This window comes from Myotis nattereri (genome assembly GCF_964212035.1).
Source record: "Myotis nattereri genome assembly, chromosome: 16".
Classification (NCBI taxonomy): Eukaryota; Metazoa; Chordata; class Mammalia; order Chiroptera; family Vespertilionidae; genus Myotis; species Myotis nattereri.
In genome coordinates this window covers 42,596,687-42,608,983 of record NC_138091.1, presented here as the reverse complement: position 1 = coordinate 42,608,983, position 12,297 = coordinate 42,596,687, and the positions used below count along the sequence as shown (strand labels likewise).

At 43.2% G+C, this 12,297-nt stretch overlaps 1 protein-coding gene across 2 annotated transcripts; it reads left to right on the top strand.

Annotated features, from left to right (window-relative positions):
* The first annotated feature begins 1,869 nt into the window (after nt 1-1,869).
* Nucleotides 1,870-11,884, top strand: CCDC43 (coiled-coil domain containing 43). Of its 2 annotated transcripts, XR_013997021.1 has the most exons (6): nt 1,870-2,369; nt 4,182-4,269; nt 5,942-6,077; nt 7,370-7,428; nt 8,375-8,469; nt 10,330-11,020. XR_013997021.1 is itself a non-coding variant. In XM_081110727.1 (5 exons), exons 1-5 carry the CDS (start codon nt 2,088-2,090, stop codon nt 10,515-10,517), a joined length of 753 nt encoding a protein of 250 aa, XP_080966853.1. In that variant the 5' UTR covers nt 1,870-2,087; the 3' UTR covers nt 10,518-11,884. The 2 variants fall into 2 exon arrangements, 1 of the variants encoding a protein (XP_080966853.1); XM_081110727.1 differs by lacking the exon at nt 8,375-8,469 and having other exon boundaries at nt 10,330-11,884.
* The last annotated feature ends 413 nt before the right edge of the window (nt 11,885-12,297 follow it).

Here is a 12,297-nt window from a genome sequence, read left to right as displayed (position 1 = left end):
CTCTACTTACCCATCCAACCAAAAGTTTCTCAGAAGAGGTGTCTCCATTTCTCACCTCCCATCTTTTCCACAACTCATCAAATTAGACTTTGATCCTCACCTCTCCTATAAAACTATACTTACGCAGGTCAACTGGGACTTCCATGGTCCCAAATTCTATGGTTGTTTTGGTATTCTCATCCTATCCGACTTTTAGAACACTAAAACAGACTCCTCCTCCTCCTTGAACATTTTCTTCTTTTTGCTTCCATTTCTACCTTTTTCACCTTACTTCAATGGCTCCTCCTCAATTTCCATTGCTGGATCCAAAGGTACTGTTTTGCCTATAAATGTTGGAGTAGCCAAGGCTTTACCCTTAGCCTTAGCCCTGGGTCCTCTTCTCTTCCCTGTTAACACTGTCTAGATGACCTCATGAGACTCCATGGCTTTATAATTCAGCCCTATGCTAGTACCTGCAGAATTTCTATCCCAAGTTCTGACCTCCCCCCTGATCTCTAGACTTATATATTCAAGTGCCTATTGGACATTTCCCCGTGGATATCTAATAGGCATCTCATTCTTAACATGTTCAAAACAGAACATTTTCCCCACGGCCCCCCCTCCCAGTCTTCCCCATCTCTGTAAATGTTCCTTAGTTCTCAAACCCAAACCTAGAAGTTATCTTTCAGTACTTTCCCTTATCCCCACCCCGACTCTAAAAACAAGTTCTACCAACTCCAAAGTACATCTTTAAACCACTGCTACCACCCTAGTCCAGGCCACTATAATTTCTTGTCCGAAGTACTGGGTCAATTTCTAACATTACTTCTATTCTTGAGTAGCTTCCTATCTCTCCCCAATATAATCCATTCTTCATGCACAATCAGAATGTTCTTCTAACATTTAAAAATATATTTTTTTATTAATTTCAGAGAGGAAGGGAGAGGGAGAGATAGAACCATCAATGATGACAGAGAATCACTGATTAGCTGCCTCTTGCATGACCCCTGTATATGGATCTGTTTCTCTTCTCTTCCAGTCTTTTTGTCTAAAGAATTCTTATTCTTCAAAAAGCGTAAGTCCCATCTCCACTAGCAAGCCTTTCTGGATCCCCTACTTTCACAGCTTTCAACCCTACTCCAACAGGCAAATTTAACCTAATCTCTTAGACATCATACCGCAACCATCATTAGAAAAAGCTCCATTAACACATTTATCTCCCTATATTGTCATTATTAGTTTAAACATGTCTATTTCCATTGGATTAGAGATCCTTTGACAGCAGAGATTTTGTGACATTCATTTTTATCTTTTCAGTGCCTAAGAGCAATGACATGCTGCGGGTAATCAATAAATATTGAGTGAATGAAGGAGTCAGGTCAGTGACCTGCCAGTAGTTCAGGGAAAACCAACTCAGGTTCCTGGGTAATTCATTTCAGCCCAGAGCCAGGTGTTTCGCAGAGCCAGCAGGGCTCTGGCTGCTGTTCTCGAGCTCTGGTCTCTGGTGAGGTTCCCTGTGGTTGTGACTGTGTCCCAGTTGCCTTATCTTCAATTAGTGGACGATGAAAGCATCTCCTCAGGGTTGCTGGAAGGATTACAAGAGACAATGCATCAGAAGCTCTCAGCACAGTGTCTGGCAAAGGATAAAGTGTTGAATGACTGAAAGAAATGACTTGAGGTTGCCTGTCCATTTATCGAGCACCCCCTATAGGTCGGGCTCTGCGTTAAATACAGCATGTTAAGTGCAGAGAAGCAATCGCCACACACAGGCGGCACGGAATCAGGAAGGTTTCCTGAAACCTGAGTCTTGTTAGGGCAGCAGCTTGAAAGCTGCGTGGGAGTGGGAGGTGGGCCGAAGCGCTGGAATCGAAGTGGAGTTCCAGTCCTGTTATTAGCTGCTTGACTTTGGCCAAGTGACTGAATCTCCTTGAACTTCCCCAACTGTAAAAAGATCTGCTAAGAACACCCGCCTGCCAGGGTTCCAGAGACACGACCTGACACTGTTGGCCAACGTGCGCTCTATTCCGGAGTTACCAAACGCCAAGGCAAGTCACTATGGACCCCGGGGTTCTACGCTCCGCGTGCAGGAGCGAGTGTCCTTTGTGAGCATGCGCAGTGCGCCCGCGGCGCGGCCCGTCAGGCACTGCGGTAGGCGCCCTAGGGGTTGGCAGGACCCTGACCCCAAGATGGCGGCGCCCAGTGAAGTGGACGCACCTGCCTCCGGCGAAGGCAGTGGCGAGGGCTGCTGTTTCGGATCCTGGCTGGATGGACGGCTGGAGGCGCTGGGAGCGGACCGAGCTGTTTACGGCGCCTACATCCTGGGTGTCCTGCAGGAGGAGGAGGAGGAAGAGAAGCTGGACGCTCTGCAGGGCATTCTCTCTGCTTTCCTGGTGAGAAGCCCCACTCATTGCTGGCCACCCCCGTTAGGACTTTGTGTCCCGTTCCCCACCCGGAGTCCCAGAGGATTGGTGGGTCTTACCGGGGAGAGGACTGCTCTTCTGGAGTTCCGGGCCATGGGGAAGGGGGTGACCCCCTCTCCAGGGTTTGGGGAGCCAGGAGGGTTATAGGTCCTTAGAGAGAGAGGAATGGCTTTTCCTTTTTCCTGGGGGCAAGGCTCTGTCGGATGCCCGTGGGTGAGTATTCGGAAGGTGTTGAAATGTCTAAATCGGAGTTTTACCATAAACACCTAACGACCAGTGTCATTCCCACCCGTTGGCAGCGTGCAGAGCGGGGAGTAAAGTGCTCTGGGGTGTGTGTCTGTCCTTTAAGAGGCAAGTGCCCAGCACTGGCCCCTGACAAAGGCCTCTTCGGTTCCTGTTTTGGGGGTAGAGGTCTTTCATGCCCAGGCAGAACTGAAGCAAATATTGTGCTTTACCCTGTGTAGTATTTACAAATGCAATAGTCATTGTTGTGTTTGGGGGTGTGGTGGGGTGGGGGTGGGGGGAGTGAGTTGGAGTTGGAATAAAAGATCAGAGTTTTAGCCGAAACCGGTTTGGCTCAGTGGATAGAGCGTCGGCCTGCGGACTGAAAGGTCCCAGGTTCGATTCCGGTCAAGGGCATGTACCTGGGTTGCGGGCACATCCCCAGCAGGAGATGTGCAGGAGGCAGCTGATCGATGTTCCTCTCTCATCGATGTTTCTAAACTCTCTATTTCTCTCCCTTCCTATCTGTAAAAAATCAATAAAATATATTTTAAAAAAAAAAAAGATCAGAGTTTTAAAAAAGAAAGATAAACTTGACACTTACTAGTCGCCTCTCAGAGACAGATTCAAGAATTCAGAAATGTGTGCTGTAAGCTGTGTTTCAGTAGTCAGTTACCAAATTGTCTGCTTTTCCTGATCATTTCTGCTGCTTTCATCTCAACTAACACTTAACTTGGTGAAAGGGTAGTTTATGGATCAGGTACGTGGTTGAAATATAACACTAATGCAGCTGTCCCGGGACCTTCCAGCCAGGGCCCCAGCGCATGGTCTGGTGAGACCGGCTTACTTATTTTTGGGAAAGTCTTAACACAACTTGTGATGCAGCTCATAAGGTCAGTGGAAATACAACACAGCACAATAAATTCTTTTCTTGGACCCTGACATGATAGGTTGTAGAGGGAAAGAGTAGGAGGTAAGCAATTCAAGTTAGTTTTTATTTCCAGCTGGGAAGTTGCTAAAGACTCTCTGAAAAAGAAGTTGAAGTAACTTGAGTACCCATTGGTACCAACTTCTTGACCTGTTTTTTTAATTTTTTTGTGGTGTCATTATTTGGAGCTGTATGTCTGCTGGTAAAGACAGGCATGGATTTGCCTTAGACTGTCAACAGTCTCTTGGCATGAAAGTGATAAACCTTGGAGAATGTACTGAGTTGGATATATTGGCCAAAGAAGATTTCACCGAGGAGACAGGTTTTGACGTAGGCAACAGGTTTTTGCTCCAAAAGCATAAGGAGAACTGCCCTGAGTTGGTGGGGATCCTTTCCTCTGGATCTTGGCAGGATAAAGGGGATGCCCTTGACCTGGCAGGTGTGGATTCTGGGACTCACACACAGGATTACTTCTGTATCCAGCGCCTTGAAAGAGAAACATACTTTCTCTTCTGTGGTTCCCAAACCCTCTTCGTGGTTTCTTCTCATCACCAGCTATGCCCTCTGCACAGGCTTTGTTCCGGTTGAGGGCTCTCCAGGAAATTAATTAATCGGTCTACTTTTCCACCCAGGAAGAAGATTCCCTTCTTACCATATGCAAGGAGATTGTGGAACGATGGTCAGAAACTCAGAATGTTGTCACCAAAGTGAAAAAAGAAGGTAGTTCTGATATCTAGCCTCTATTGTGTTTTCCAATAACCTTTGCTGTCAGGGAGAGAGTTTTCCGTTTTCTCCATTGAATACTCATTTTCCCTAAGGTAGTTTAACCTGGCAAACAGCTTTAACTTTTTAACTGAAATTGGTTTTTTCCCTTTGCTACTTTTTCACTTCAGCTGACCACAATTATCTTCATTGTGATTTATTCTTTTTTCTTTTTAACCCTCTTTCCACTGCCCCTTGTAGATTTGCATTGCAGACATAGGGTCATCTTTTTTATATTCTCATTTCATAACACAAATTGTGATTGGCCTTTTGCTTTATTCAGCTAAACCCTTAACCCTTTAAAATGAAAAAGAAGTGAGTGAATTTGCTCAGCATTAGGATGCAGAAAACTCAAATAATTAAAGCCAAACTTAAAAGAATCTATTCTAAACTATCTACACTAGTAGTTCTCAGTCTTTGCTGTATTTTAGCATTACTTTATTTATTTTTAAAAATGCTAGTGCCACTCTAGCCGTTTTGGCTTACTGGATAGTTGGCCTGGGGACTGAAGGGTCCCAGGTTCAATTCCGGTCAAGGGCATGTACCTTGGTTGCAGGCACATTGCCAGTAGGGAGTGTGCAGGAGGCAGCTGATCGATGCTTCTCTCTCATCGATGTTTCTAACTCTCTATCCCTCTCCCTTCCTCTCTGTAAAAAATCAATAAAATATATATTTTTTAAAAATGCTAGTGCCTGCTCCACACCATGAACCAGTTACTTAAACATCTTTGGCTTTAAGTCCCAGGTGTTGGTATTTTTTAAAAGCTTCCCCAGATGATTCTTTTTTTTTTTTTAAATTGTCTGAAGTTTTACATATGTCTCCTTTTTCCCCGATTAACCCCCTCCCCAGCCATTCCCACCCCAAGGGCAAGCCCCCACCACCCAGGGTCTGTGTCCATTGGTTATGCTAATACGCATGCGTACAAGTCCTTTGGTTGATCTCTAAGCCCCCCACCTCCTCTGCCATTTGTCTTCGGACCTATTTTTGTTCATCAGTTTATGTTGATCATTCTATCCCACATAGGAGTGAGATCATGTGATATTTATCTTTCTCCGACTGGCTTATTTCACTTAGCATAATGCTCTCCAGTCCCACCCAGATGATTCTAATATGCAGCCAAGCATGAGAACCACTACTTGACACTATTGCCTCCTTCTTTGAGAATGGAGAACATAATAGTTGATTTTCTTTTAAAATAATCCAAGAACTTCACCTGGTATGATTATCGTCATGAAAGGGACCAGCGTAAGTTGATTCTAGATTCCTTCTGAGGTTTCTGGGTTGAGAGGGGAGAAAGATGCATGTTTAGAGTCTTAATTTCCTATGGTTTTAATGTAGTGCTTTTCAACCTCTTTTTTTTTTTTTTTTAAAGCAGTGGAACTTCAATATAGAAAACAAGTAAAAGCAGGGCTGTTCTGATTGAAGACAGATACGAGACCTAAAGCCTGGCCTGCGTGGCCTTCCCTTGCCTTCCTCATCGGCACCTCCTTTGAACCCCAGGGCTCTCAGGAGTCAGCAGATGCCATGGCCTTTACTCCAAGCACTACCTGGGTGGACTAGTGGTTCGGTGAGCTTGTTTTTTCTCACATACAACCTTGTTGTCCCTCTCTCCCCTTCCACCACCTCCCAGATGAGGTACAGGCCATTGCTACCCTAATTGAGAAACAGGCACAGATTGTGGTGAAGCCCAGGATGGTGTCAGAAGAGGAGAAGCAGAGAAAAGCTGCCCTCCTGGCCCAGTATGCTGATGTGACAGATGAAGAAGAATATCCTTTGTGGAGTCTCAGCACCATTTCCTGTGGCTCAAGCCAGAAGCGTTTGCTGGTTTATTTTGAGCTTTGGGAGGCTGCCAATCCCCCTCTGTAGCTTAATTTTCTCTAAAATGGCAGTGATCTGTGGCCTTTTGTGGGTGTGAGGAATGAAGTTGGAGTAGCTGACACCAGACTTACATTTTTTATAACATAGTTAAGTATGTTTCTGAAAACCTCAGTGTGAAACAAATAATGCCTTAGTAAATAGGCCATTTATATTAGAAAATAAGATATAGCTGTGGTTCTTTACTTTCCTGTGCAGTACCATGTAACTTCACAGAAAGTTACATGTTCCTTTATAGTCTTTATTTCTTACACAGTTGATAAGGAAAGTGATGCCCAACAAATGGATGGGTGATCAGAGACATTCATGTAGTTAGTGGTAAAACCAGGACTGGAACCTGGATATTTTGGGGTAAAGGATTCCCAAATTTGGACCAGTTTCATTTGAAGTCCAGTGACCACATAGTTAAAAGCGAGACTGAGCCCCCGAGTAACACCAGGAGAGACCTGGAGTTTGAGTGGATACTGCGTGAAAAGAAAGTGTTGCTGGCAGGAGCAGGTTGTGTTCCCTGTGACTGACATTTGTTTAGGAAAAGCTTAAGCTTCCTGAGCCCTCTTGAATGGAGTGGATATCATACCAGAAATGTCAGCTGCCTAATCATGAGTTTAGGAAAAAATTCCTAGGCTCTTTTGGGTCAACTTCTCTTCTAGTTTCTCCTCATGATTTTTTTTGCTAGGTTGGCAGAGCTATGGTTCCAGTTACAAAATCTCATTTCTTGGGCTGTAAGAGAGTGCTTTAAGCAATGGTTTTCTGGGGGACCTGTTAAAACGCAGATTACTGGGCTCTACTTACCAGATTTTCTGACTTAGTTAGTAGATCCAGAATCAGGTCCAAGAATGTGCATTTCTACCAAGTTTCCAGGGAGTTCTGGGAACCACACTTTGAGAACCACTGTTTTAGAGGCCATCTCTTCATCCCCTGGCTTCCAGGTGCTGTGGCAGTCCACCCACCAGCTTAAGTTTCTTTTCAGCCTCCAAGAGATGAGGATCTTATGGAAGCTCTGAACAATCTTCCCTAAGTTGAGACTTTTAAAGACGACGCTCCTGGGTTACTACCACATCCCTGACAGTGTCCTTCCATTCATTGTGCCTTTCCTACCCATCAGTTTATTGAACGTTTTCTTATGTTGGGTTGGGATGTGCTAACCTTTTTTTTCCATCTGATTTTCCTTAACATCACTTACCGAAGCAGATGAGAAGGATGATTCAAGTGCCACCACAATGAACATTGGTTCTGACAAATGTATCCTTCTCTGTGTCCATCCCCATGTGCTTCTCCACAGAATCCTCTTGAGGGTCAGTTTTTATTTTGCTGTCATTGTTGGGGCTCTCATGTCAGGCCAGCATTGTGAGCCCCATTTCTAGTACAGCCCTACGGGGTCAATTTAGCAAGAACTTGCCCCAAAGAAGACATGTTAACATGTACTGTGAGGGGTTAGCTTAGAGGAAAGATTTCTAAGGGAAAATCAGAATCTGTACTCTCTGGATACAGCCCTGGTTTCCCAGCACTGTGGAAGCAGTTAAAATAATATTGGAGTTTTGGTCTTTGTCCTCAAAGACCTTATTTGTTGGAAAGAGAGCACAAACACCAGCTAAAAACACAGAGGTGAGGTGGGCAAAAGTAGGTTTCCAGTTGTGAGTACTCAAAACACAGAGTTTGTCCTTTTTTTTTAATCCTCACCCGTGGGTATGTTTTTATTGATTTTAGAGAGAGAGGAAGGGAGGGAAAGAAACATTGAGTGAGAGAGAAACATTGACCAGGTGCCTCCTGTATGTGCCCCAACCTGGGATTGAACCCATAACCTGTGTATGTATTTGCCATGACCAGGAATTGAACCCAAGACCTTTTGGTTTGTGGGACGATGCTTCAACCAACTGAACCACACGGGCCAGGGCCAGAGTTTATTTATTTTAAAATACATTTTTATTAATTTTTAGAGAGAGGAAGAGAGAGTGAGACAGAAATGTTGATGACAGAGAAATATTGATCGACTGCCTTCTGCACGCCCCCTGCTGGGGATGGAGCCGAAAACCCGGGCATGTGCCCTGACCAAGAATTGAACTAGTGACCTCTTGGGGCATGGGTCCAGGCTCAACCACTGAGCCACATTGGCTGGGCCAGAGTTTATTCTTTATTCTTTATTAGTATTACAATTGTTAACCTACTTTCCCCAACCCGATATGGACAGATTGAGACATATGTGCTAAGGAAAGCCCCTAAGAGCAGAATCACTTACGAGAAGCTTCCCAGAGAACGTGGATTTAGAAATCCCCCTTCATAAAGGTGAGAAATATGGTGGATTGTCTGGGGGACCTGGGTAATTTAGGGAGACATTTACTTTAAAGCACTGAAGCAGAAAAGGTTTTGTTTTTTTGGTTAATCCTCACCTGTGGATATTTTCTCCATTGATTTTAGAGACAGTGGAAAGGAGTAGGGGGTAGACAGAGAGAGGGAGAGAGAGAAAAAATTGATGTGAGAGAGACACATCAGTTGGTTGCCTCCTGCATGTGCCCCCACCAGGGCTGGGGATCGAACCTGCAACCTAGGTGCCCTTGACTGGGAATCGAACCCAAGACCCTTCAGTGCATGGGCCAACACTCTAAACATGGATCCACATTGGTTAGGGCAGAAAAAGTTATGTTTTAAGAGTAGAGAAGAGCTTATCTGGTAGTAACAGGTTATGTTTTTAAAGTCATAAGAAATGAAGGGTAAAGTTTTTGGCTGGGTATTTTCTAACTGTGGCTAAACTTACTATTTTATAAATTCAGAGTTTGTGGTTAATAGAACATGGTTTCATTAATGCTTTAGTGATCTAGGAAAACAAATTGATATAATAAGATTAAACAACTTAGCCAAAACCGGTTTGGCTCAGTGGATAGAGCGTCGGCCTGTGGATTGAAAGGTCCCAGGTTTGATTCCGGTCAAGGGCATGTACTTGGGTTGCAGGCACATCCCCAGTAGGAGATGTGCAGGAGGCAGCTGATCAATGTTTCTAACTCTCTATCTCCCTCCCTCCCTCTCTGTAAAAAATCAATAAAATATATTTTTTTTAAAAAAAGATTAAACAACTTATTTTACTCTTCAAGCATTTTTTTTTAAAATATATTTTATTGATTTTTTACAGAGAAGAAGGGAGAGAGATAGAGTTGGAAACATCGATGAGAGAGATCCATCAGTTGCCTCCTGCACGCCCCCTAGTGGGGATGTGCCCGCAACCAAGATACATGCCCTTGACCGGAATCCAACCTGGGACCTTTCAGTCCGCAGTCCGACGCTCTATCCACTGAGCCAAACCGGTTTGGCACTTCAAGCATTTTAACAGTGCTAAGTACATAATAATTTTGCCATTTATATTAATACTCTGTTCACTAAAACTAGCATAGATACTACAACAATATTCTGCCATTGAATGATATAGGTACTTACTCTAGAATGAAATTTTATTTCCATAAAATACTTAAGTCTGAAATAGATTAAAAATATATATATATTTCTTTATTAATTTCAGAAAGGAAGGGAGAGGGAGAGAGAGATAGAAACATCAATGGTAAGAGAGAATCATTGATTGGCTGCCTCCTGCATGCCCCACACTGGAGATCGAGCCCACAACCCGGGCGTGTGCCCTTGGTCGGAATCGAACCCAGGACCCTTCAGTCCACAGGCCGACACTCTATCCACTGAGCCAAACCGGCTAGGGCTGAAATAGATTTTTATTCTGAGGGTTAGTTTTTAACTTTTGTAACGATAGTTGTAGGATTTCCCATTAGACCAAAGATAAACAAGGATTAAAAAAAACCAACTAGGGCCGAAACCGGTTTGGCTCAGTGGCTAGAGCGTCGGCCTGCGGACTGAAGGGTCCCAGGTTCGATTCCTGTCAAGGGCATGTACCTGGGTTGCGGGCACATCCCCAGTGGGAGATGTGCAGGAGGCAGCTGATTGATGTTTCTCTCTCATCGATGTTTCTAACTCTCTGTCTCTCTCCCTTCCTCTCTGTAAAAAATCAATAAAATATATTTAAAAAAAACAACATCTAGGAATAGGTAGAAAGTATTCAAGACTCAGCATATAGAGTAAACAGCTAGAATGAAGAGAGCAGTAGCTGGGCCTGTGTGACCTCTGCCCTAATCCCTTAACTCATTGTAGTTCTGTTCCGAAATACCAATGTGGAGGATGTCCTCAATGCCCGAAAACTGGAGCGAGACTCGCTTCGAGATGAGTCCCAGAGGAAGAAGGAACAGGACAAGCTGCAGAGGGAAAAGGACAAACTGGCCAAGCAGGAGCGCAAGGACAAGGAGAAGAAAAGGACACAAAAAGGGGAACGAAAGCGATAACCTTGGTCAGCTCTCTTCTTTCTCCTCGTGAACGGATCAAAGGGGAACTGGTTGTGCACATGCGTAATTTAAGAGAAATGAGAGAACATTGCAGAGTGGCTTCTCAAGGCATTTCCCCTTTCGTTTACATGGTCAAAAGGAAAATCACAAACACTTCTAATTACAAAATGTGCCATGTTTCTGTGGTGGGGATTCCGATTGTTGTAGTTACCAGTACCAAAGATCTGGAGTGGGGGCAACCTTTCTATTTTAGCACCGAAGTGCTGTGCTCCTTTTGGCCACTTTCAAAAGTCTTCCCTCACCTTAAACTAGCAGGAATATTCAGAAAGTTGACAGTTACAGTTTTTATCCTGAAGGAGCAGAATCATGACCACTCCTTCCCTGAGATGAAATGTGGGAGTGTAAATTGCTTCAGAAGTACTATTCACTCCTAAATGTATTGTTTTAAGATTCAAATAGAAAGCTAATGAAGACTCAGACTTTATGTTGCATGGCAACAAACTAGGAAAATGAGAAGAAATTATTTGATGGATGTTCTAGATTTGAGAATTAAAAAAAAAAGAGTACCCTATGGGAGGAAAGGAAGTATCTTTTTAAAGTAATAATAGTTATAATTTTCCTCTAGGATGTGATTTTAAGAAGGGTGTGTCAGTATTGTGTGCAAGGATATCATTGTTAGCTAGGTTCCTCTTGATTGCTAGTAGAGATTTTAGTCCTGATTTGCCCTAAAACATGTATAAAGACCTGATAATTACAGGTTTAGAGGAACTGCCTTTTCAGGAAGAAACACTGGAAATCTCTGTTAACACAAAGATATTTAAGAGTGTACATAGTAGGTGCTCAACAAATTAATTGAGTGAGTGAGTGAGTGGGAACATTGCTTGGGAGAGTCAAAAGTGAGCAGGAACTCTCCATTTCTACTTTTGTCACAAATTACATTCAATTTGAAATCAGGCCTTTCTCCTTCAGGCAAGACTGTCAAGAAGTCTGAAGAGAGCAATTTCTCCAACAAAACAAAGATATTTTATACCAGGGGTCAGCAAATTACTGCCTGCAAGACAAATTTGGCCTAGTCTGTTTTTGTATGGTGCAAGCTAACAATGGATTTTATGTTTTTAAAGGGGTGATAAAGAATGTATGACAGAGACCTTTTGTGGCTTGTAAAGCCTAAAATATTTGCTATCTGAACCTTTGGAGAAAAAGTTTGCTGACCTCTGTTTTATACCATTGAGATTAACAGAAGTTTTTACCTTTGTGCAGAAGGTAAAAAGCATGGTTAAGGAAAAGATGTATTACCACTATACACTCCTATAACCGTGGCATCCGCAAAATTAAATAACCTTTTTAAAAAATAAACTTTATTTAAATCAGTGTCTTCTGATTTATTCTGATTCCGTTCAGCTCCCTATGGAGATGAATTCTGTGCTTAGGAATGTGTTGAATTTTACTTTATGCTTCGCCCTAATAACCTACAAGTAGAACTTCCTGAAATCCATAAATTCTCTGCCTCAGTTTTCCTTTCTGTGAGGTTGGGTATTAGGAGATCAGAAAGATTACCTTGTGTTTTGGAAAGTCAGTAAATTGGTTTGGAAGTACTGTTGGAATTTTAGAGCTTTATGTGGCAGCAGCAATAGCCTGTGTTTACAGATAGCGTGTATTTTAATTTAGTAAATCCTTATTTTTGGTTGATTCTCACCTTGATTGGGTCTCTGGATCAGAGTTGGGTTATATCCATGGACCCCTGAGGGGTACTTGTTTCAATCTGCTATAGTATCAGTTA

What these genes read in the sequence shown, in the direction of transcription:
- CCDC43 (XM_081110727.1), top strand. Translation starts at nt 2,088, where the DNA reads ATGCGCAGTGCGCCCGCGGCGCGGCCCGTCAGGCACTGCGGTAGGCGC. An exon ending in GCATTCTCTCTGCTTTCCTG is followed by an intron (nt 2,370 to 4,181) that starts GTGAGAAGCCCC and finishes TTTTCCACCCAG; the next exon opens with GAAGAAGATTCCCTTCTTAC. An exon ending in GAACATTGGTTCTGACAAAT is followed by an intron (nt 7,429 to 10,329) that starts GTATCCTTCTCT and finishes AACTCATTGTAG; the next exon opens with TTCTGTTCCGAAATACCAAT.